Here is a 23,523-nt window from a genome sequence, read left to right as displayed (position 1 = left end):
CATCTTTTGGAAAGTGCTTTAATTACCTACTATGTTTGCATAATAAGGACAGTTAACTTTGGAAAAGTATTCATAAAGACTTGCATTTCTGCCAAAGCAAGTAAATAATATTTAAAGGAGGCTGTGTTTATTATTCCAAAGCTGTTGGTAAAAAAAAAAAAAAAAAAATTGTCAGGTTGAGAATATGATCTCTTTGGAGTTCTTTATCCTTGCCACCCATTTATTATAGATAAGCATTTCATTATCCCTATTTTTGCTCATTTTTTACAAAACCAAGTGTTCTAGAACTATCTGGGTTGCAGCTCAATAAGACTGCCTCCTTTTCCCACATGCCATAATACCTTAAGTTGTTGGATTGTTTGGGGTTTTTTTTTTTAAACATCTTTCATAATTTCTTGTTTGTATCTTGAAATCCTGCATGGAGTGGCTGTCTGTCAAGTGCTGACAGCCTTGCCATGGTGGTGGCGTTCAGCAGTGCTGCTGAAGGCAGTGTGTGCCAGGTGTCATGCCCGGTCTCCGCAGTGACCTTCACTCTCTGGAGGTCTGAGTAACTGGGTGCAATGCTTTGCATGTAGAACTAGTTCAAGGGTGGCCATATCAGTGTGGTCCTGTGCCTGGCTTAGTAGATGTGCCAAAAGAAGGATGTGGTGCAGTGCTGTAGTGACTACATTGCTTTGGGATTCCAGCCGACAGTAGTCCATGGGATGGATTGTGCTGCAAAGTTTAAACATGACCATAGTTTAAAAGCCATGATCAGTTTTATGTGTCCAGAGTTCGTTTTGGTTCTGCAGACAATATAATTTTGTATTCACAGTCCCTGTAAGCAACCTGAGTTAATGGAGTTGGTACTTTGCAGTGTATGGAAATCCTCTGCATAGATAGCAGGACCATGTATAAGAGGGGATGGGCATTTATTATTTACTGTTTAAAATTTGGACTAATTAATGAAATAAAAAACAATTTCTGTGAGATAAGGTGTGATCTTATTACCTGTGAAGTTACATGTGTTATCATGTGTAGCTGGAAAACATCTGGGATTTTTCTTGTTAAACTTTTGTTTCCAAGAGTGTAGCTCAGTGTTAACTATAGACATGCATTGAGGGTTTAGCTGCTACTGAAAATTACTGAGAATAATGCTTGCCTGTGGTTACTAATCATATGTGTAGATGGCTATTATTTCTAGTTATCTCATCCTGTCCCCACATTTTTCCACTCAGTCACTTCTCATCCCATGAATTTTGGAGGGAGAGGGTGTGGAGGAAGGTGGGAAGCAGGCTGAAGCTGGCAGGACACAGGCTTGGAGTTCAAAGCCAGAGAGACTGAAGCAAGTACAAACTGAGAATCTTTCTGTGTGGCAAAACAAAATGGTTTGGGACTGGAAGAAAGGCAAACTGAGATCTACCAGAAATGCCATGGGGAATTTGGATAGGGGCTTGTGGCTTGTTGAATCGTAGCTAGTGAGTCTGCAAAGGGGCATCAACACTGTGGGCATCGATGCCTATCAGCATCTGTCAGTGACAGCCGAATCCTGCAAAACCATGCTGTAGTCTGGTTCTGTTATATCGTGAGAGGTTCAAGATTCTACCTGATTTTCTTGTCCTTTTGGTGGTCCCTCTAAATCACTTCAAGCTGCGGTTATTTAAAAGGATAGTACAGTGTTTGGGCTGAACATTTTCTCATATTCTGGCTTTGTATATCAGAGCACACAGTTTCACGTGCTGTGTAGCGATCTGTCAGTAGCCAGTGCTTATTATATAATTAGTTTAAAATAGTGGTATTTCAGAAATAAAAGTGGATTAAGAGTGGTTCATAAAAAAAGGAAAAAAGCTTGCAGTTCCCAGGTATTTCTAGGGGAGTTCTCCAGGCATGGGATATGTCTGTGATGTTTTCACAGTAGTAGACAGCATCCTGGAATTTCAGGGAAAGTGTCCTCCAAAATTCTGTGTTTGCAGTTATCTGCAGATATTATGTCTGTTTTCAGAGAGAAATGGATATAGGTTAACCAAGTCTTTCATGAAGAAGTTTTTGTTTGGGAACTGTAAGAAAACTCGCTTTTCATATCAAAATGTAATTTATGCATAAAAGCAGATTGGCTTTTCACCTTCTTGATCCAGACCAAATTTAAGTGTTTCATCATTATACTTATAATGATTGGTGTAATGTAAGTAAGAGCTAAATATATTTTTCTTTCTCTTTTTTTTTTGCATGTGTGTACAGAAAAGATGAAAAGGAGTATGCACTGAAGCAAATTGAAGGTACAGGGATATCCATGTCGGCCTGTAGAGAGATTGCAGTAAGTGTACATAAACGGAAGTATTTTTACTGACATTATTACTCAACAGGTATTTTATTTTCCTAGAATTAAGTAACATAAAGATTATCCAAATGTTTTCTTTAAAGTATGCAAGCATGGAAGTTTATTCAGATCTGAGCCTTTTTAAGGAGCTTTTAAAATCATAATTTTCTTTTAGTTCTTTCCAGGTAATAGTAATGCCTCTTTCTGATATAACTTTGTTTCATCTTCTTTTATGTGTTGAGAGGGAAATAAATGTGAACTTCTAAATGAAGACTTACTTTAAAAAGGAATGTTTTTAAAATGACTTGAAAGAAAAAGATTCTGAAAGATTACAACTACCATCAGAAGTCCACTTACTAATAACGTATTTTATTTTAGACTAATGGTAGCTTGTTGTTCTTCAGTATCTGAGAACAGTTTGTTCTCCTCATTTCTTATTTGTTTTTTCAAGTACGGAGAAATTTCATAGCAAAATGAAAAACAGCTTTAATTGTATTTTTATTACATGTGTCTTCTATTACATACCTATCATTCCTTCAAATTTGGTAAAAATTAAGTGTTTGTATATGAAGGTAGAATTTGATCTTTAAATTTTTTTGTGTCTGAAAATGTGCATTTTTGTGTCTGAAAATGCTGGATACTGAGCAAAATTTTGTAATGCAAGTATTTATTGCATTGCAAAAGAAGTGCACTTGCTTGATTAAATATTTACCTTGTCTTAATTCTGTCACTATGCAGCCAGCTGTTGAAATGTATCTTAGCATTGTGTCTAAAGCTTTTTATAGTCTGTCAGTGTTGCATTGAAATACAGCATTCAGATATGCAATGCAGTGTGAGGCATTAGAAAGTTATAATGTCCATGAACTGAACAAACGACTGGATTGTGTTTAGTGGTGTGTCCATGGTGATTCTGTATGAAGAGACTTAACAGATAAAACTGCTATCGTTTTAAAGTGTTTATCACTGTATGGTCAAGGTCACTTGTGGATTTGAGAGGTGGCTGCACTGCTGTCAGTCACTTCACACAGGATTTACCCAGTGACCTTTTTTTGCTAATATTTCTGCCTTTGGAGGAAATAGGAAGTCCTCTTTTAACATCAGTGCTAGATTATATTCTTGCTACTACGAAGTCGTTTTTGACAGTATTGAGGGATTTTTGTTTCTTGGATTCTTGTCCTTTGTTTAAATTGTACTGCTGTGGAGATGTGTGGATTAGTCTGAAGGAGACTTTCCTGTGGTTATGGTAGCACTGTGGTATACAGCTGGTTCTGTCTACCTGGACACAGCAATGTAAGGAAGGAGAGAGTGTCAAATTATGTTTTAACTCCCTTGATAAATCACTTTTTTTTTCCTTTTTTTTAATTAGTAAAGCTTTGTACAAAGGTCAGTACAGCTTGTGAATTTTGACATCTACTTTGTAAGTTACTTGACTACTTTCAGTGGTTCTTCTGGTAATTCTTCCTTGAGTTATACTTCACTCTTCTTCAAACCTTACTGTAAAACTCTGTAACCTGAGCTGATGCAGCACATTGGCATTTGCCTCAGTGAAATTTCAGGTCAAATACTAGAAATGTGAAAAAAGTAAAGATGAAACAGTTGAAAAACAAATACAAAGCTTTTGTCATACAGAAACAGGCCAAAATCAAGTGCATTTTGTATAAAGAGAAACAGACTTGTAATTAATTCATCAATAGCTTATGTTGTATTTGAAGTATTATATAGGTGACAAGGTAATGTTTACTGATTAAATAAAGATTATCAGCCTGGACAGAGGCCATTTAAAAAATGTCATGAGTAGTTCTTTCAGCATTTAACCCTTCCCCCGATGCCCCAGCAGCAAAACGAACCCACATCCCACTTTGGAAGATGAGACAATGACAGGGGCACCAGTGTACCTGGTTCTGTATGTACATGTTCAGAATATTTTTAATAGTTCTATAATCTGAAGACACTTGACAAAAGTGTCAAGAAATATATTGCTGAACTGAAAGGCATTCAGTTTTACAGTCCAAGACCATTTCATGTGTCTTACTGCATAGATACCCATAATATGATCTGCTGGCTAACTTTCTCTAAAAGAAAAGGCAGATGACTCTTCTCTTCCAACATTACAAATCAAGTTGGCCAATTTTGCTTAGGACTTCAAAACCCATAAAGTTTCTCTTACCATTCTTCAATCATATGAGCTTTTTCAGGAAGGAGGTTTGTCAGTAAGAACAGCATATAGGCAGTTTTTCCTGTGGCAGGTGACTGTTGCTTTATTTCAACTGTAGGGTGATCCCTGCTAAAAGAATACTTATTTCAGCCAATTCTGTTGAATATGAAAGCATTAGAAAGGACTCTTTATACCTCAAAGAATTGTGTATGTGTGTAAAAACCTAATTAGTTCTCTGTAATTCAAGTGTGTTCTGAAGATAACTGAAATGCCAACTATTTATGTGTTCTTGTTATGAGGCAGATTATTGCTTGGCTTAAGCAACAGCATTTTTTGAAGAGCAGAGCTGTAAAATATGAATGAGAGTCGTGAAATACAGAGTTTCCATTTTTAGATGATTATTTAGTTAATGAATGTGACATTTCTTTCAGCTCAAGACTTGCATTAGCTTATTTTGGAACCTGAGGTTTGGTGAAAGGAAGACTTAAATTCTGCTGCTTTTGTGTTTTACATTATTTCCTTACCTTATCTAAGTAGCTTTTGTAGAACAAGAAGGGGAGACACAAGAAACAGACCAGAGGAGTATAATTTAAGGCTGTTTTTTAACTGTTGAATATCTTGGCCATCATCTGTTAAGAACCAATGGCTATGACTTTAAAAGTCTGCAAACAGGTAGAGGTAATGGAATTTGGTATCTGTTTATCAAAAAGCACCAGGGTAATACAGCTTTATCTGAGATTTCTTGTCCCAAAGGCTTCACTTCCTGTGAGAGTACACCTGCGTTAACTCAAGGACTTTGTTTTTCACAGTAAAGAGACTATAAACTTCTAATTGTGGATTTTGGGAAAAGTTAATTCAGAAAAAAGAAAAGTAGTAAGCCTTTTCTTAGTTGGTGCCATTCACCAATCATGTAAATTGTAAATATATGGATATGTATCCTGTCCCTGAGCATGGAAGAATCAGTGCAATTGTTATTGGCTTATTTAGCCGGTATGATGAGGTTCAAGATCCTAAGCGAATGGAGTATGTCAAAAAGCAGAATCACAACCCTGGACTTTGGGAGAGCAGACTTGAACCTCTTCAGGTATCTGCTTGGAAATATTCTGTGAGATACAGCCCTGGAGAGAAGAGGGATTCAGGAAAACTTGTTGGTGTTCAAGGATCACCCTGTCCAAACTCAAGAAAGTTTCATCCCAGCAAGTGGGAAAGCAAGCACGGGCAACAGGAAGCCTGCATGGATGGGCAAGGATCTCCTTATTGAACCTGGACATGAAATGGAATTATGTATGAATTGGAAGCAGGGATAGGCAGAAGTATAGAGCTGCTGTTTGATCTTGCAAGAACAGGGGTTAGAAAAGCCAAGGCTGACATGGAGTTGAGTCTGGCAAGGGACCAGAAGGGCAACAAGAAAGGATTCTAAAAGTACATGAATATCAAAAGGAAGACTAAGGAATACATGAGCCTGCAGCTGAATGGGAATAAATGGTATGGAAAAGGCCAAGGTACTCAATAATTTTTTGCTTCTGTGTTTACCGGTAAGTCCAGCCTTCAGGAGCCTGATGCTCGTGAGACCAGGGAGAAAGTTGAGGAAGGAAGACTTACCTTGGTGGAGGAGGTCGAGGTTAGGGAGCACTCACAGTGGACATACACAAGTCTGTGGCACCTGATGAGTTGCACCTACAGGTGCTGGGAGCTGCTTGGATTTCATTATGAGACTACACTCAGTTATCTTAGAAAGATAATGGTGAATGGAAGAGAGCAAATGTCATTCCTGTTTCCAAGGAGGATCAGGGGAACTACAAGTTGGTCATCTACACCTTAGCTGCTGGGAGAGTGATGAAGGAAATCCTCATGGAAACCATTTCCAAACACATACAGGACAAGATGGTGATTAGAAGTAGTCAGCATGGATTTTCAAAGGGAAAATAATCCTTAATCAACCTGTTCGTCTTGTACAATGAGATGTCTGGCTTGGTGAATGCTGGGGATTCTGTTTGACTTTGGTAAGGTTTTTGATGGTATCTTCCATAACATTCTCACAGAGCAGCTAACACAGTCTGCGGACAAAAATGATTTTACTAAAGGTTTTGAGTGAACCAGTGACTTGAATCTAGACTTGGATGTTCTTTGGTCAACTTCTGGTCCTTTCTAGCTTTTTTTTTTTGTACCCTCGCCAATGAGAACTTCCCTTCTTCCAAGGACAAATTACCAACTCTAGCCTTCTTCTCTGTAAATAGTGACCTTAATTCTAAACTTAATTCAATTTTTCTCTATCAGGGTGGTTTTATAGCTCATTCCACAGCCTGAGCCAGGCTGTTGCAGATGATTTAAATGGGGAAAGCAGAGCCACAAACCAGCATTGCTACCCTAGTGTTTTTTAAGGAATGCCCTAAATTGACGCTGTTCTGCCCTATGTGAATGTTGAGTCTGGGTCCTGTAACCATTTTAGTTGCCACATCCTGTGCCTGTGTGTGCTGGTTGTTAGTGAAGGCTGCTCCTTCTGGGAGGCCTTGAAATGTTGCCAGTGTGCTGTGGCACACTAGTGGGAGCATTAGTTGGTCTTTGTTGTTCAAACTTGCATTTATGGGTACGGGCTAAAATTAATTCAGACTATGTTAAATGGGTTATTGAAAGCTCAGTTGAACAATTTAGCATGCACAAATCATTCTCAGGCTGGTTGCCTACTCATGCAGTGTATGTTCCAAAGTACTACAGCATACAGATATTTTGGTTTCTGATGGTGGGCAAAGTTTTAGAAGCCTTACAGGTTGAATAATAGGTCATTGTAACCTTTTTGTGTTTGTCAGCCATCTTTAAGGTGGCACCATCTCACTATATTTACGTTCTTTTCTGCCTTGCTGCTGTCCATGGCCTTCCTTTCTGTGTGGGCAGTTCTTCTGGGTTTGGGTATGCTGTGATGTGGTGGTGCTGAAGCTGAGCCAAGGAAGTACAGCCAGACTTAGCATCTCCATCTTGAAGCACTTTGTGCCTTTGCCATGTGTTTCTCTCTGGTGCCATTGGCAGTGTGGCACAGGGACTCAAGGGGGCATATTGTGCCTTGCTGGTAGAGCTAGGAAAACTTACTTGCTTTTGCCTCTGTCAGGCGCTGCACATCATTTACAAGCTGCTCTCACCTTCCTGGCTGGAAACCGCTTAGTCAAATGAGCTAAACATGAAGTTACTTAATTTGAGACTGTGGACCAGGCTGGCCTTACAACATCTTTGACTTGTCTTGGCATCTCATAGGAATGTGGAAAAAGTCAGCCGTACATGAATAATGATAACTTTTCAGTATTTATAAAACACTTAGAATTGTAATGCCATAGGCTCCCTTCAAGTGAAGTTGCATAAAATTTCCTAACAGGTACAAGTTCTGTGCTTTGCCTGTATTGACCCTCTCTTTGTCCGTGACTATCACAGCAGCTTGCAGTACTTGCTGCTGCGTAGACCTATGTAGACTTTGGTCCCTGCCTTTGTTGGAGGTAAGGTTAAGTAAAAAAAGGCTTTAAAAAAGTCTGTGTACCTGAGTTCATTTGCTGTAGGAGATTCCTTTTGAATGTCAGGACTTCTTTTCCCATGCCAAGACTGGATAAATGAGTAGAATATTTGGCAATGTAAAATCTCCCCATAAATTCTCTACTACCTAATTAGAAAAGATTGTTTGTGGAAACTTTGAAACTCCAATCCCTCTTTCAATAGCTGGAGGTAGTGAAATAAGTGAAAAAAAATTTTTTTTGAAGGGATTTTTATTAGAGAGCTAAGGCATGTGTTGGCTAGAAGTGTCTATGCATTGTGATTTTATGAGTATGAATCAGCTGGAAAAAGGTTTTTTGGTTCAGCTACATGACAACTTATGTTTTGCATACCATAGGAAGAATAAGAGCTTTCTGCATTACATGGTCTAATCTTGTATAATCTGTGTAATTTAAATGCTTTTTGTGTAAGGGAGTACTTAAATTCCTGCTTTGGTTATTCCTCAAAAGGGTTCTGTGGACATTTTTTGTCTTCTTTATTTTATTGCATCTGAAAGAACAATTAACTTCATTAAATAAAAAAGTACACAAGTAGTAAATATGTGGAATAAAACTATTTTTGTTTAATAAGTTAATGTTTTTATCAGCCCATAAATACACTGTACTGTTTATGAAAATAAAGCTTCACAGCTTGAAGTACGATTTTAAATCAAGTAATTGGACAAAAGTAGAGCATCATCTGAAGCAGCTAGTTGACTCCATTCTCTAACTACAACTATCTCCTTCAGCAATTTAACAACAAAAAAGAGCATGCAGAGGAGAAAGGAAAAGAGTAATGCTGCTTTAAGACTTCTAAAGGCAAAATTTGCAACTTCTTTTTGTGGAGAGGTTACTTTTGTTTTCTTGAAGTTGTGTTTCTGCTCAAAGCAGGAGAGCAATACCACTACATCTATGGCAAGTACATAAAAAAGAAGAGAAAGAAAGCTTTCACCCCATTCTAACATGGTATGAGCCGAAGAAACTTCTTTGTGAGTTTGGTAGTTGACATCAGGATATAATCCAAATTCCCAGTGCAGCTGACTAGGGAAAATAACTGTTCAGTGCTATTTAGGCTCAGTTATTTTCACTTCGAATTTGCTGTTTTCTTCAGATTCTGAATATTCTCAGAACACACAAATGCAAAACCAAATGATGGTGCCTTCAACAGAAATGAACAAAAAACCAAAGCCAAACGCTTTGGTTTTCAGATTAAGCTTTAGGCAGCAATGCACTGAAAGCAAATAGCTACTTTGTCACTCAGATAAAGAACAACAGAGTTGCAGGTAATGCAAAAAAGAGGTTTTTTAAGTACTTACTTGCCAAACTTAAATACTCCTTGCAAGATTGTGTATGTGTGTGCACAAATGAACATACATACTTACATGTTTTAAAGCTTCAGTTGGAATGTTTTGTAAATTTCGTGTTCTTTTCTGAATTTATCATAAACTTTCAGTTTTCTGTTTCTTATTCTTCTTTTCGCATTGCATATTTTCTTTATGTTCCTCCATTTGTCAAGTAAAATTAGTTTGTACATGTTTTCAGTTTATTCTGTGTGGAGTTGTAAAATTTTTTGAATTATATATTGACTTTGCGTAACTAGCATGTCTCTAATTAAACATTACATGTGACTATTTTTATGCCTCAGGCTGAGAGGTGATGGCATGGGTTTTCAGAGGATGGATTCTTTTTAAGTTGGGACTCTTGTCTTCAAATTCTACTACTGAATTGTCCACTTAATTTAGAAACAGGCTCATATTTTCCTGTTCAGCCTTTCATAACTAATGTAGTAGCAGAAGCTCTTGTTGCCCTCAACATCCCTTGTAAGTGTCAAATCAAGGTGAGCTTCAGCTCTCCTGTCACCATCCCTACATGCCTGGGCAATGCCTATAAACTCCTCCCATGTCGCCTGTCCCTGTTTGCACCTCTCTATACACTTGCATTTGAGCTCTGACAATCTACTTAGCCAAACAGGTCTCCTACTTGTATTTCTTAATAGACCTGCCAGTTTTCCTGAGCAACTTTGCTCTTCTGAGCTGCTTCCTGTGGCTACCTACCAGTTTCTTCAGTAAACTGAAGTATGCTCTCCTGAAGCTCCAGGTCTGTGCTCTGCTATGTGCTTTCTTCACTCAGGATCTTAGAATCCATAGGATGATGCAATGTCTTGGGTTGGAAGGGACCTTAAAGATCATCTAGTTCCATCCTTCCTGCCATGGGCCAGGGATGCCACCACTAGATCAGTTTGCTCATGGCCCCATCCAACCTGGCTGTGAACACTGCAAGGGATGGGGCATCCAGCTTCTCTGGGCAACCTGTTCTAGTTCCTCACCACCCTCTGAGTAAAGAACTTCTTCCTAACTTCTAAAAAATCTCTCCTCTCTTTTTTGATTTAAAATTCTTCTCCCTTGTCCTATCACTATCTGCCCATGTAAAAAAGTCACTCTCCTTTTTATAAGCCCCCTTTAAGTACTGGAAAGCCACAGAAGATCTCCCTGGAGCCTTCTCTGTGCTGCATATCTTCAGGTGTACTAGTTGGTGGTTGCCACAACCAAAGCTACTTTGTCAAATCTCCAACCAGTTCTTCATTGTTTGAGAACAACTGTGTGCTACCATTATTGGCCCTTCCAGTCTGTGTATCAAGAAGTTGTTCCTGATAGCCTTGAAAATTAACTGTGTTCCTCGTTGCCCTTCCAGTGGATGTCAGGGAGGTGAATGTCTTCTCATAAGAATGATGGCTTGTGGGTCAGAGACTTGTCTGAGTTGAAGAGAAGACTTCACCCTATTCCCCGTCCTTATCAGATGGTTCTGTAATGTACTCCCAACACAATGTCATCCTTACTGGTCTCTTTGGTGTCCTAGATCTGTAAACTGCCTGAAACTTCTTGGTTCCCATGGAGTTTGTGAGGCAGAAATTAAATACTGTTAGTAGTGCCTAAACTGGATAAATTTAATATAGAACAGAGATGACTGGATTGCAAATGGATCATCACTGAAAAAAACATTCTAGGAATTTGATCAAATGTTGCTTTTTTCAATACATTATCTGGCATTATTTTCAGCCTTGTATATGTATAAGTGGATAGTGTTTTTAATCTGCAGTCATATTTTACTCTGCAAGTTTTTGTGTGCAAATTGTAGTCAGCTTTGTTATTGAAGGAAAAACGTCACCTTCTACTAAAACTTTATTCACTTAATTGAATTTCATTATGTTAACAGTTTCAGCGTGGCGTTTGTTTTCTGGTGAACCTCTGTGTGTCTATTTTTGTGGTAAACTGAACAGTAGCTTTATTTAAATACAGCTTCTACTGTACCCTACTAAGATTTTTCTTGTCTTTGTGATGATTTGAGACATTAATGTATGGGAGGTTTAAGATACAGGGAAGCTTTCCTGTTTCCAAACTGTAGTTAACAATGCGAAGTGGATAGCCTGGTGTCGTCAGTTCTGTGATGTATCTTACAGTGTGATGCTGTTGCTTTGTTTGTATTTGGGTAAAAAAGGTGTGATCATCATAGTCTTGTTCTCTGCTCCATTTGGCTGTCTAATTGGCAAAATGCTTCTGTCTTGTAGAAAGAGCATCGTGCTCGTGTTTCCTCTGTTACTACAGTGTCAGGATGCTTCCTGGAACCTTCCTGTTGCCTGTATGTAGTGCATGTACTAAATTGTGGGTATGTGAATATGCCACAAGTATACTTGACCTTGGGCTTTTGCATATGCCACCACCTGAGCGTACTGAAGTCAATGTAGTCCAGACAGGGTTTACTTCTGGAAAAAGTTTACTAGTTTTTTGAATATGTGGAATATTGAAAAAAGCTATCAGTAGAATTATTTTGATTGGAGGCAGTTATGAAATGGGAGATCTGCTGCCAGTTCTTGAAGACATTTGAGTTCCTGCCTTTCCTTTCTGTGCTAATGAACTTACTCCATCCCATGGCCCCTGCAGAGTTTATTTCTCAACTGTTATTGTCTTTCCATATTTTCACTTGCTTATTAGATTACTTTAGCTTCTTTTTTACCTCATTTGCTTTTTGTACTTTTTCCATTGCTTTCCTTTATCTCCAGATGTCTTTAATATTTACAGGCAATATATGGTATATATGGTTTTGTGTCTGCTAGTTCTATCTTGGATCCATTTTGATTTGATTTCTCTAAGCTCCTACCCTAAAAAAACTTCTTATTACTCTGATTAATGATCTCTCTCTGACCAAACTCCAAGGTTTGTTCAGTATCCTCATTTGCCTTATTATCTTTGCACTTCAGACTAAAAATTTTCGTCTTTCTTGACATGTTATATTTGTTATGTATTAGTGATTTTCTGCTTGCCTAGGTTTTACCTAGTCTGATTAATTTTTCTGAGTTTGGGTGATCCTTGCAGCTTTAGTGGCCTAAAAAATACTTCACTCTTGCTAAACTGTCTTTTGTACTGTTGCACATTTGAAATTCACTGAACTTTGCTCAAAGCCTTGCAGTCAAAATAAGGAATTCTACTGTGATTTTGTGTTTTAATCATTTTCAGATATTGCCATTGTTCAGATTTTCAGTCTAAGGCCAGATGGATGATTTAATTTTTGCTTCTTCTGGGCATCTCAAATCCAGACTATTTTCCAGCTTTTATTTTTTTAATCTTCAGTACTTCTAGAACTCATGCTTGCTTTTTTTTTTTTTTTTTCAACACAGATGAGGCTGGAAAACAGATCTGTGGTCCTGTCTCACTGGGGTTATTTTCATAAAATTACAGAATGATTTGGGTTGGGAGGGACCTTAAAGATCATCTATTTTCAATTCCCCTGCCATGGGTGGGGACATTCCTCTAGATCAGGTTGCTTCAAGCCCAGTCCAGCTTGGCCTTGAACACTGCCAGGGATGGGGCATCCACAGCTTCTCTGGGCAACTTGTGCCAGTGTCTCAACCCTCCCTCACAATGGAGAATATCTTCCTATTATCTAATCTAACCCCACCCTTTTTCAGTATAAAGCCATTCACCCTTGTCCTTTGACTGCATGGTCTTGTGAAAAGCCCCTCTCCAACCTTAATGATTCTACAATTGCAGTTTCTATGTCTGTTGGTCTTCCTTCACATGCACTTGGGAAAAAATAAATCCATCCATCTTGCTAAAGCATGCAAAGGAATTTGGTCATCGGGTGCACTTCATTGTTGTTGTTAACATTTTATCAATATTTATAGAATTGTGGTGAATTTAAGGCAACAAAAAGTATCTTCAAAGTTTAGTCTTCTGCTTCTCTCCTTAATTTGGCTGGAGGACATTAGTGAGTGCCAGTAAGGGATGAGTCCCTCTAGTGCTACAACAGCTCCAGTAATCAAAAGGGATGGCAGTGAAAGTGACTGTTTCTGCACTGCATTCAAGGGGACTGAGCTGGCAATTGTAGATTTGATAAGACTTGCTCTTGGAGTACTCGTAAGCTGCAGCATTTTCAGCTTGACAACTTGGCAGTCACAGTGGTGGAAACTGGCCGAATACAGAGCCTCAAAGTGACTGTTGCTTGGCCAAAGGACAGTGACACAGCTGTTGCTTTCAGTGCATGCGAAAGTGGGCCTGAGTGTATGCGATCCAATAAATACGGGCTTAATGTTAAAAAGTCACAGCATTTGGCTGCATTAGCAGCGATAAGGGAGCAGTGGGGAGAGCGACTGTGCAGTGTGACTTAGGCTGATACTGCCCTTTTATAGTGCATGATGCTCAGAAGGATTCTGTTGTCTAGGTAACAGGGTCTGCACTTCATTTCTTAAGAAAGATGGAACAGATGTTCCTGCAAGAAGCAACCAATTATCACCAGTGAGAGTATTGGCAGTATTTAAACTAATTGCTTTGTTGTTGCATACAGTCCGATTCATATGCTATGAATAGTAAAGAAAATTTAAAGGAAGGAATCTTCCTTGCATGGATTTTCCTGAATGAGGCTTTTTAAAAAATATTTGCAGTTTATAAAATAGCATTCATCCGTGTGCCTTTTCAGACTTCCATTTATCATTCCTTTTTCCTCCGTATCATTCAATCTTTTTTATTTGATATTTGTAGTGTCTCTTTCATGATCCACTGAGTCCCATTGTTCCATCACATCTGTCAGATCACATTAATTTATTTTGTTCATTTAAAATAACTAAAAATTTGAAGGCAGTGGGGTAAAAGGGTGCATGCAGTGGAGTAAGAGATGGAGGAGCTTTTCTAAGTGATGTAAATATTTTCTTAGATTGGATTGGATTTTTTTTTTTTTTTTTTTTTTTTTTTTTTTTTTTTTTTGGTGGCAAAATCCAAACACAGCAACTCAGGTAGGGACTGTGCTATTAAAAGCTGGGGCAAAAGGAAGCCATATAGACAGGTGTATACATGAAACCCCACCATGTGCTGCTTAAATAGGGACATAACTTGTGTGTGCTGAGATAAGCAGGTGGTGACAGTGGCAAGAAAGAGAGAAGAGCTGAAGGGGACAGTGTGGAACAAGGAGTGCCTGAGCTCTCTCACTGCAGCACTCATCAGCAGTGTGCCTTGTTTTTATGAGAAGCCATGCTAAAGAAACTTGATGTATGGATTCAAGTGTTTGTTTTCTTTATGGATATGACTTTGTCACTCTAGGAGATTATTGTAGTCCTTACAGTATAAGATATGCTCCTGTCTTTTATTTTGGGGGAGGTGTGTATGTAAATCTACCTTTTTTATACCTTTGGGATAAAAATCTGATGTTGGGTACGGAATAAGAAGAGGGCATTGGGACCAGATTCTCAGGGCACTGTTTGTGAGTCCTTAGTAAAGCTAACACATAATGTTATGCATTTTAGACAAAAGATCTGGCCCATTGCCTGAACTTTTCCATGCTTCTTGCCAAATATAAAAGGCAAATATTCTGTTTTTAGGTAGGGCATTGCAAAAACATGCTTTTTTGTCTTGGCAATAATAGGATAAAGGAAGAATCCTTGACCTGCTCTTTTTTTTTTTTTTTTTTTTCTTCTGATAAAGGACGTGCTGTTTTGATTTTTATCTAACTGTGGAAAATGTCATAATGAGTGGAAACAAAGTGCATGTTGCTCTTCTTAGATTATTTGGCTGAGTTACCCTATTGTATAGTAGTGACATGTTGATTGGGACAAAATGTCTTACTAAATTCAGTTATTTCAATAACCATTGTAAAATATTTGCAGTCTGAGTAGGAAAAAAAGTATTAGTTCTCAAGGTTTTTAATCCTTTTTACCAGACTCCTTGCATGTAACTTGTAATCTTTTACTTGTCATCCTTCTTCTGACTCCTGGCTTTTCAAACATTGTCTCTAATTTCTATTACAAACCTTTTCTTTATTGTACAGTTTCTTCTTTCTATAGTATCCTTAATATTCTGTTGCTTAGACCTCTTTATGATATCTGGTATGTAAGTATTCACAACTTCTCATTTGTGACTTCATTCCTGCTTGCTTTTCTTCTGTTGATACAGTTTTTGATTCTCCTGCATTTTCCTATTTTATCACAGGGTCTGTCAGCAGCAATATTTACTACTTTTGATGCTTGATTTGTATTCTAGACTGCTTATAATAAAATCTTAGTCACCTTCTGCAGATTTTTCACCTGCTTTCATGAGAGTTTTCTCCATTTTTGCAGTTTAATTGTATCACATATTGCCAGTCCCAGGTTCTTCTCATCACCCTTGACATATACTTTGAGCCCTCCCTTTCTTCTGCCACCCCTTTTCATACAAATCATTCCGACTGATTTTATTTCTGAAAGTCATGCTCAAAGAATAAAAGAATTTGACAAGGACTGTATCTTTTTCCATTTTCTATCCGTGGAAATTGAAGCTTCTTCTTTATGGCCCGTCTTCCCTGCACTGGTTCATTTCCCTTATGTCTCATTTTTTCTTCTTCTTTTTGACTTTCTACTCACAACGCAGCCTGCCATCTTAAGTAACCTCACTGTCATGGGAACTAATGCTTAAAAGAGGAGAACAAGAGGACACTTTTGCCAGAGGGTTGGTGGGCCTCTGGACTTTGTGCCAAGGTTAGGGGGAGCATTTGCTGTGTTGGACACATTTTTGTGCGTCTCTCCTCCCTTGACATTTTCTGTATTTGCCCTTTGCTTTCCCTTCCACTACTCTTTCCCTCTGTTCTTCCTACATAGTTCATTCCTTTTTACACTCTTTCTCCCATGTCCCATTTCCTCACCTCACCATTTTTTTCTGTCTTCGGCTTTGCTGGTGCCCCCTGCTTTTTTTTCTCCTCCCCCTCTTCCCTGCTGTTTCCACAGCCAGTTGCATTCCTCATCACTGATATACCATTGTACTCCAGGTATCCTTTTACCATGGTCTGGCATCTTTCTCGAAGGTCTTGCAGTTATCCTCACTTCTGATTCCAGCTCTGCCATTTCTCCTGCTAAGTGTTGCTGAGCAGAGCAGCTGGTAAGATGCACCTGTGTCCCTCTCCTCCTCATGGCTGCCATGCTAATTTCCTTCTTGCTGGGATGGTTCTCCTGACCAGCTTTTCCTTCACCTTCTTCCTGCCTCTCATTCTGGAGTGAGTTTCATGCCTATTGCCCCAGAAGAAGTCAGCCTTGTCCTCAGGGGCTGAATTAAGCAGGGGAAAATGGGGGACACTTTCTCCTTTGTTTTAGTGCCAGAGCTGTCTCTGACCTGCATCATTTAATAGCTCTAAAGGTCTTTCTACAGAGTATGCTCAATTAGTTTTATTCTTTTTTTCCCAAGGGAAAATGAAGCACCAGGTGGCAGTTTGATGATAAAAAATTGCTTAGCCTGCTTTTGTTTCTTTGCTAACCTGTGCAGAAGTGCAAAAGATCTCATAATACTTTGCAGCTTGTATAATAAAATTATGTTTATGTCTATCATCATTGAATTTTAATGTAATGGAAATGGGAGAGAAGCTATCCTACCTATTTACACACAGCAGTGGCTTCTTGAATGATCATTACTTCAGTGCGAGTTGAGTGTTGGGAGACAGTCTTTATCACTCTTCTTCTGTAAAGAGCTCCAAGATTAGGATCAGTCAAAAATGCAAATTCAAAGTCACTAGAATGATTTTTCCAGTGAGTTTCTTAAGTCAAGACCTGAGAGCAAATCAGGTTTGGTCAACCACTTAAATCCCTGGTGTGTTCAGATGATGAGTGTCTTTGTGCTATCCTGATCTCTTTCCACTTTGGAAAGGATACAGTAGCACTAGTAAAGGTAGAGAGAAGGGGAATCAAAATTTCAAGTTGGTGATACAGAACTACTTCTGTATGAACAGAGACAAAAGAGACCAGGAATCTGTGGGCTGGAAGGGAGGGAAGCTGAAGGAAGATGTGAGAGGTCTAAAATGACAGATGGGCAAGTTAATTATGGAATTGTTATTCAGTGTTTATCTGAATAGAAGAACTAAGGCAACTGAAGGAACACATCAATCTCTGGTTCTTAAATCCCTGATCCGGTGAGTTGCTGGAAGCTGACTGTTCATACCACAAAAGGCTTGTACTGTCTGTGTGCTGCTCAGCCTGTTTTCCTGAGATGTTTGCCTCAGCTACATCAGGGGTAGAATAGCAAGCAGACTTTAAATGAGTCTTGAGTCTGAATCAAGTACTGCAGCTCTGACTTCTTGACTAGGGATGCGCATGTATTTTGTGTTTTTATTGCAGTGATGTTCTTATAAATGGCTAAATGATTTATGTGAACAATCAGGTCTTCACTAGTGCCCAGACTAGAAAATTAGAAGCAGTAAACATGCAGGAGGCTTGCTGTATTCTTAGAGGGTCATGGCATCATTGTGTAAGAAAGTTACCTAACTTTGGAAAGATGTACTTCTTTTTCTTCAGGCAGTCCAAAGTTGTCGTTTCAGAAGGAAGATGCATGTAAATGAATGCTGTCATTTTGGCTGGGATTAGAAAAATGTTATTTGCTGCTGCTAATTGCATGCTTAATGAGATATTGGGAGAGTTCTCTTGCGGGTCTTGAGAGTCTTGAGAGATTTCCAATTACTTCTTTCTGCATAACATCTGGGGCAGTCTCTTCAGTCAGTTCTCAGGAAGAAAGTCTAATGTGAGTGTTTGTGGTATGTTGTTTTCAGGGCCGCATGGCTTTTGCTGCCTTGGGCAAAAAGTCAGTTCACTGCCCATTTGCTTGCAGTCAAAGTTACTTTAGAGAAGGATTATATTCAGTGGAAGGTAAATGCATAGTGCCACATACTTAACCTCTTATGATGGTAAATATTAACCAGTTATTAATTTCTTCATCTAATAACAACCTACTAAACCTACTACAACATCTAATAACAAACTACTGTTGCTTCCAAAGCTCTCTTACAAAACTGATGTTGTTCTGAGTCTTTATGGGTTGCTGTAAGACCATATTTACCATACCATTTTTATTTCTTTGCTTACCAAATTTTGAAACTTGCATTCAGCCACCTTTTGAGCCTTTCCAAACTGCATTGGTCCTTATTGAGGGAAGTATGATTTTGCTGCATTCATTGTCTCATTAAAGGATTTTTAATATTTAATAGAAGCATGAGGAAATAGCAGGCTTTAGATTACAAACTGACTTTTTTATCCAGTTGCAGTCTGATCCTGAGAGTATGAGAGGAATCTTGTGGTAGGCGTTTAATGACTTGGGAGACTGCCAGTGAACATCTTGTTTTAGCTTGCTTCGCACATTAGATTTGTCTAACGTGTGACTAAAAATTGCAGAAAATTTGGGTAAAAAGTGGAAACCTGTGAGCAAAAGTAGAACAAATTTAGCAGGTAATTGTGTTAATGAACACTTAAGAGCATTCTAGTGTTGTGCTTCCAGAGTGAAATGCTGAATTTTGTAAATAACTGTCAACAGACTAATTATTGAAATAATTCTTGAGTAAAAACTCTGAAAGAGTAATATTTCTAAATTAATCTTATCTGGAAACAGAATATAAAAAACCTGATCTATGTGCACAACTTTTGCTCTTTTAAACAAACCCAAGTTAATAAAAGGAAGTTAAAACCCCAAAATAATACATTATCTCCTCCCGTCTGCAGGCACGTTTCTCATTTGGAGCATGGTATTAGACTCAATTTACACTTGCAACTACAGGCTTGTGTATTAGCTTGTTTTAAGTAGAGGTAAAACATCTAAGACATTAAAGCACATCAGTTTTGAAGTATATCAAAGTTTAATGGATGCTGTCATTCAGAACTAAAGCAGCTGTAACTTGATTCCCATAAGGAGCAGAGGTTTAATATGCTTAATATGTTTTTAATTCATACCTCTGATTTGATTTAATTTTCTATTTAAAGAAGACTGTAACTATAAGTTATGTACCTAAATGCCTGCATCTCAGTCTCAAGTTAAGTAGAATGAGTACATATGAAGCATAACCATTAGGGTGGGGAGGGGGGGAGGGAGTTGTATTTTTTTTTTCTTTTTCCTTCTCCCACATTACCTATATGAAACTAGTATTTTCTTTTAATCCTTAAATGCTAAAATACATACAGTTTGTCACATAGTAGCGTCATGGAAAACTTAATGTGGTCTACAAGACTGTGTTACTCCTCCATGAAAAATCTGCTGTTTCTGTGATCCAGCATCATGGAAACAGTATGTAACAGAATTGTATCCTGGCTGGAGGTTGCTGTTTTGTTGCTGGATCAACCTTCTTGTTTCGTCCAGATTGGGGCATAGGCACCTGACTTAGCTTCGTTTGAGTTTCTCAGAGCATGGACTTTTATGCTGGCTTTAGGCAGATGTGTCCTGATACTGGCCATGACAGGGTTGGTTAATTTTTGCAGAAGGAGTACCTCATGCCATTTTCCAGGAAAGGGGGAAAGGGTCCCTTTTGGGTCTGGGTAAGGAGGTCATGTGTTGTCAGACTTCTGTGATGTGGTGTCGAGCATTTGCATATGAATCATTCACCTCTCTTGCACACACTTTTGTTATTAGTATTGTTGCCACTTAGTGTTCTTCTTCTTACCTCGTTGCTGTTTCCAGTAAATTGTTCTTGTCTCAAGCTGTGATCTTTGCCTTTTGTACCTTCAATTCTCTCCAGCCCTTCAGAGGGCATGGGCAAGAGGGAGGAGTGAGTGAGTGACACATGGTGGGAACACTAAATTGGAAAATACCATTCCTAAACCACTACACAGGATAGCTGATACCTGATCAGTACCTGGACACAAAGTTAAGCTAAGTTAGTTGTTTTTTTCCAAACAGTTTTTGAATCACAGGAGTGTTGTGTTAATACTTTGTATTATCAGAAGAGTGCCTTCTTCATATGCTATTGGAAATGATAAATTATTGTTAGACTGTTGTCTCATTGTAACACTTGATTTATATTCCTGTATATTTCTGTACCAGAGAAATAATTGTCTGCAAGTTGAGAACTTGGATGTGACAGTAGTCAGTAGCAGCACGCCTGATCTTGAATAATACACCAAGTCCTTTTACAAAGCAGGGATAGATTTAAATTCTGAAGTTGGATTTGTTACTTGCAGCATGCACACTTGAGAAGCTGCTTTTTTGGCTCTTTCCTGGGGAAGGACTGGGATACCTTCCATGAGGCTGTAGGGAGTCACTTCTTTTTACCTGGAATATTGTCCTGAAGTGCTTGAGCTGTGCCTTTCCAGGCATTGTGCCCCTTGTGTTCAGCAGGTCAGAGCAGTGAAGAGGACTGCTTCAGCTTTGCCCCTTGGTGGGAGTGCTTTGGTTGTTGAGCTGTCAGATTGAGAGGAGATACTGGCAGTCTCACAACCACTTTATTGTGGAGCCACATCCATTATGTATCATCTGAGAAAACCCCTCACGCATTGAATTTTACAGGTGGTTTTGGCAGAGAGTTTGGATCTTGGGTATACGTGTTGGATCACACTTGATGCACTCTGGTTCTAGCAAATGCAGGAAATTTTCATACCATAGGATAGAGAACTTCAGGATCAGAAGTAGTGTCACAGAATTGTGCTTTTCTCTGAGCCCAACAAACATGTTTACCAAGTTGGGAGGCTGGTTATTGTCACTGTTCAGATACAAGAAGTTGTTGGGTGGAAGGTTTTTCAAGATCTAGATTTTTTTTTTTTTTAATGGTAACTTCAAATAACTTGTTCCACAATTTGTGTTTATACAGTTTGTACTGTATAAAATGTGGAAAATGGCAAAGAAAAAATTGCTTTAATAATAAAAACATTAATCAAAAAGTCAGTTAAGTAGAGGAGATAAGTAAACTTTAGGACTAAAGGGGAAAAATGGACTGTAAAAATATTATCTTTGCGGGATAGTATTGCAATCTCTGTCCAATATTTTGCATAGGTTAGAAATTTATTACCTTTTGAGAGATGCGTCACTGTGGTGCCATAATTAATTGAGGTTAGAAAAACATGCTTTTTGGCTGTTCTTTGCTAAAGCATTGTTTCTCTTACTCTGGTTTATATGACATTTATCTTTCTGAAGTCTTCTTGAGAGGAAAATCTACTTTGAAAAATGGATGATCAGAATCAATGTCTACTCATCTTATTTGCCCTTCTGCGAGAGTTTTAGAATACCTCAGTTGCCATCACTATTATTTTATTATTATTATTTATTATTTATTATTATTATTAATTCACTGTGAGGCACAGTGCTAGAGCAAGGTGATAACTGGTTGCCAGGAATTCAGAAAAGTGTGGAAATGTTAGAATAAGACCTGCAAGAAAAAACTAGTTGCAGTTTAAAACTCCAGGCTGAATGTGTAAGTTCAGGGCTTGGTGTGGTGCTACTTGTGAATTTCGAAAATGTATTAGCAAAGTGATGCATTGTATACCCTCTGCCTCATTGTAACATTTTAATATAGCTTTAGGTTTAAGAGTTTTTGTTAGTTTGATGGGAAATTTCTTTATCCTCTCAGTAACAGAAGAAATTTCTAGTCAACCTAGAAGCAAATTCAGGGTATCTTAAAATCTTCAGAAAGGACAAGCATTTGCTTTTACTTTTCAGTAAATTACTTTCTAGAGATGTTTTCAGTTTAGTTGTTGATATTACTGAGTGGTAGGATATTCTTTTATTGTAGGCCGAATAAGGAGAAAAATCTCTGTAGAGAAAGACAGAGCTTTAACTTATCTATACCTTTCATTTGGGAGGAAAATGGTTATTGCTAAATCTCTGCCAGACTCACCAAAATTAAATACACAGTTCTCTTTAACAGAAGAGAGAGCGTAGAATTCAATTGTCCTAAAGGAGATGAGGTTTCCTTTAGGAAGATGCCCAAATTCAATAATAATTCAGATTTATTTTGTAGAAAATATATGAAAATTAATTATCTCTTTAATATATGCACTGGAGTGAAGTTGATATTGTGTGATCTTAATGTCAGCATTTCTTTATATAGCTGTATTAAAAATTAAGAAATTTCTTGCTTTGAAAGTAAATTTACAGTAGTCCTTTCTCTCTGTTATTAAGAAGTCTGTGCTATGGTATATGATACTGGTAAGTAAGAAATGGAAAGAATTCTTATACTTGTATTTCTGCCCATGTGCTTCAAGACAAATGCCAAAGATAATTTTTTTTTTTCTGAGAACCTCAAGAATTAAAAATACAGTTACCCTAGTTTCTATTCCTTTAGTTTCGTTAAAATGCAATACTTAAAAGAAGTATTTTGCCAAGCTTTTGTTTCAGAATAATAGTGTTATTTAGCAATGCCAGACCATTTTCAGCTCCTGAAATGAAAATATTTATAGAATAAATACTTTCTTAATCCTTCTCATAGGAGGAGGGTGGGGCACATTTCTTCCTGTCCTGACGTTTGGCAGTTTACTGGCTAGATTCTGTTCGTTGTCTTCCTTTTTTTTTTTAAAAACATACTTGATCTTTCTTTTCTGATAGTTTGGAGCCCTCACGGTTTGGGGACTGTGTGCTTTAAAGAGATGCAAGTGTGAAGAAAGAAGGTTGAAAAATGTGTAGAGCATACTTAGAGGGATCTTTCATAATGAAGGACTGCTTGGGATCTGGTGAAAATTGGATGCATGTGTAGGAGAATTAGAGGGAAGAAGAGAGTCTATGTGGACTCTGCTTGGAGCCTGTTTTGAAATATTTTAGCTTGTTAATTTTAATTTGGAGTGTATCTTGTAAACTCAGGCAGCACTCCTAGCAGTTTGTGTAAGAATGGCAGTTGTTAATTTTGGGCATTTTACTCTGCCTTCCCTACTTGGTTTTGCAGGCTGTCCAAGGACAGGCCTTGCCAGACCGGTGTAAAAAGATTATGTCCTTTCTGAAGCAGAGCTTAAGCTAATGCTTAAACTTTTACCTTTCTTTTTAGGTTCTTTGGATGGTTTCTTTTTTTGTGTGTATATATCTGTATATCTCCATGTCCATTTTTATGTTGCCTGCATCTTTTTGAGACCTCTTATAAGTGTCAGCCATGGACAACTTAAAGCTGGAAACAAACACTCCATACCTGCTCAGTTTGAAGGTATTACTATAAAGACTTCACTTATGCAGTTACTCTGTAATTTCTCCAAGTAGAAAAGGGAATCCAAACGGGAAAATCCCAAACTTCAGAATCAACTGGATCACTAAACAAAGCTGAATTTTGAGTAGTTTTCCCCTGCTTGAATTTGAATTCCCTTCTCTTTTCTTGATAATTTCTCA

The 23,523-nt window shown here is 38.1% G+C and overlaps 1 protein-coding gene across 2 annotated transcripts in view; it reads left to right on the top strand.

The window, feature by feature from the left end:
* The window catches only part of CDK19 (cyclin dependent kinase 19), a 128,680-nt gene that overhangs the window by 17,058 nt on the left and 88,099 nt on the right, over positions 1-23,523 (top strand). For both annotated transcript variants that reach the window (XM_032101482.1, XM_032101481.1), the window contains exon 2: positions 2,218-2,293. In XM_032101482.1, coding sequence (XP_031957373.1) covers positions 2,218-2,293 — 76 coding nt within the window. The remainder of the gene's footprint in view (positions 1-2,217; positions 2,294-23,523) is intronic.

Source organism: Corvus moneduloides, chromosome 3 (genome assembly GCF_009650955.1).
Source record: "Corvus moneduloides isolate bCorMon1 chromosome 3, bCorMon1.pri, whole genome shotgun sequence".
Lineage (NCBI taxonomy): Eukaryota > Metazoa > Chordata > Aves > Passeriformes > Corvidae > Corvus > Corvus moneduloides.
The sequence above is the reverse complement of the archived record's forward strand: the minus strand, read 5'-3'. Positions and strand labels throughout refer to the sequence as shown.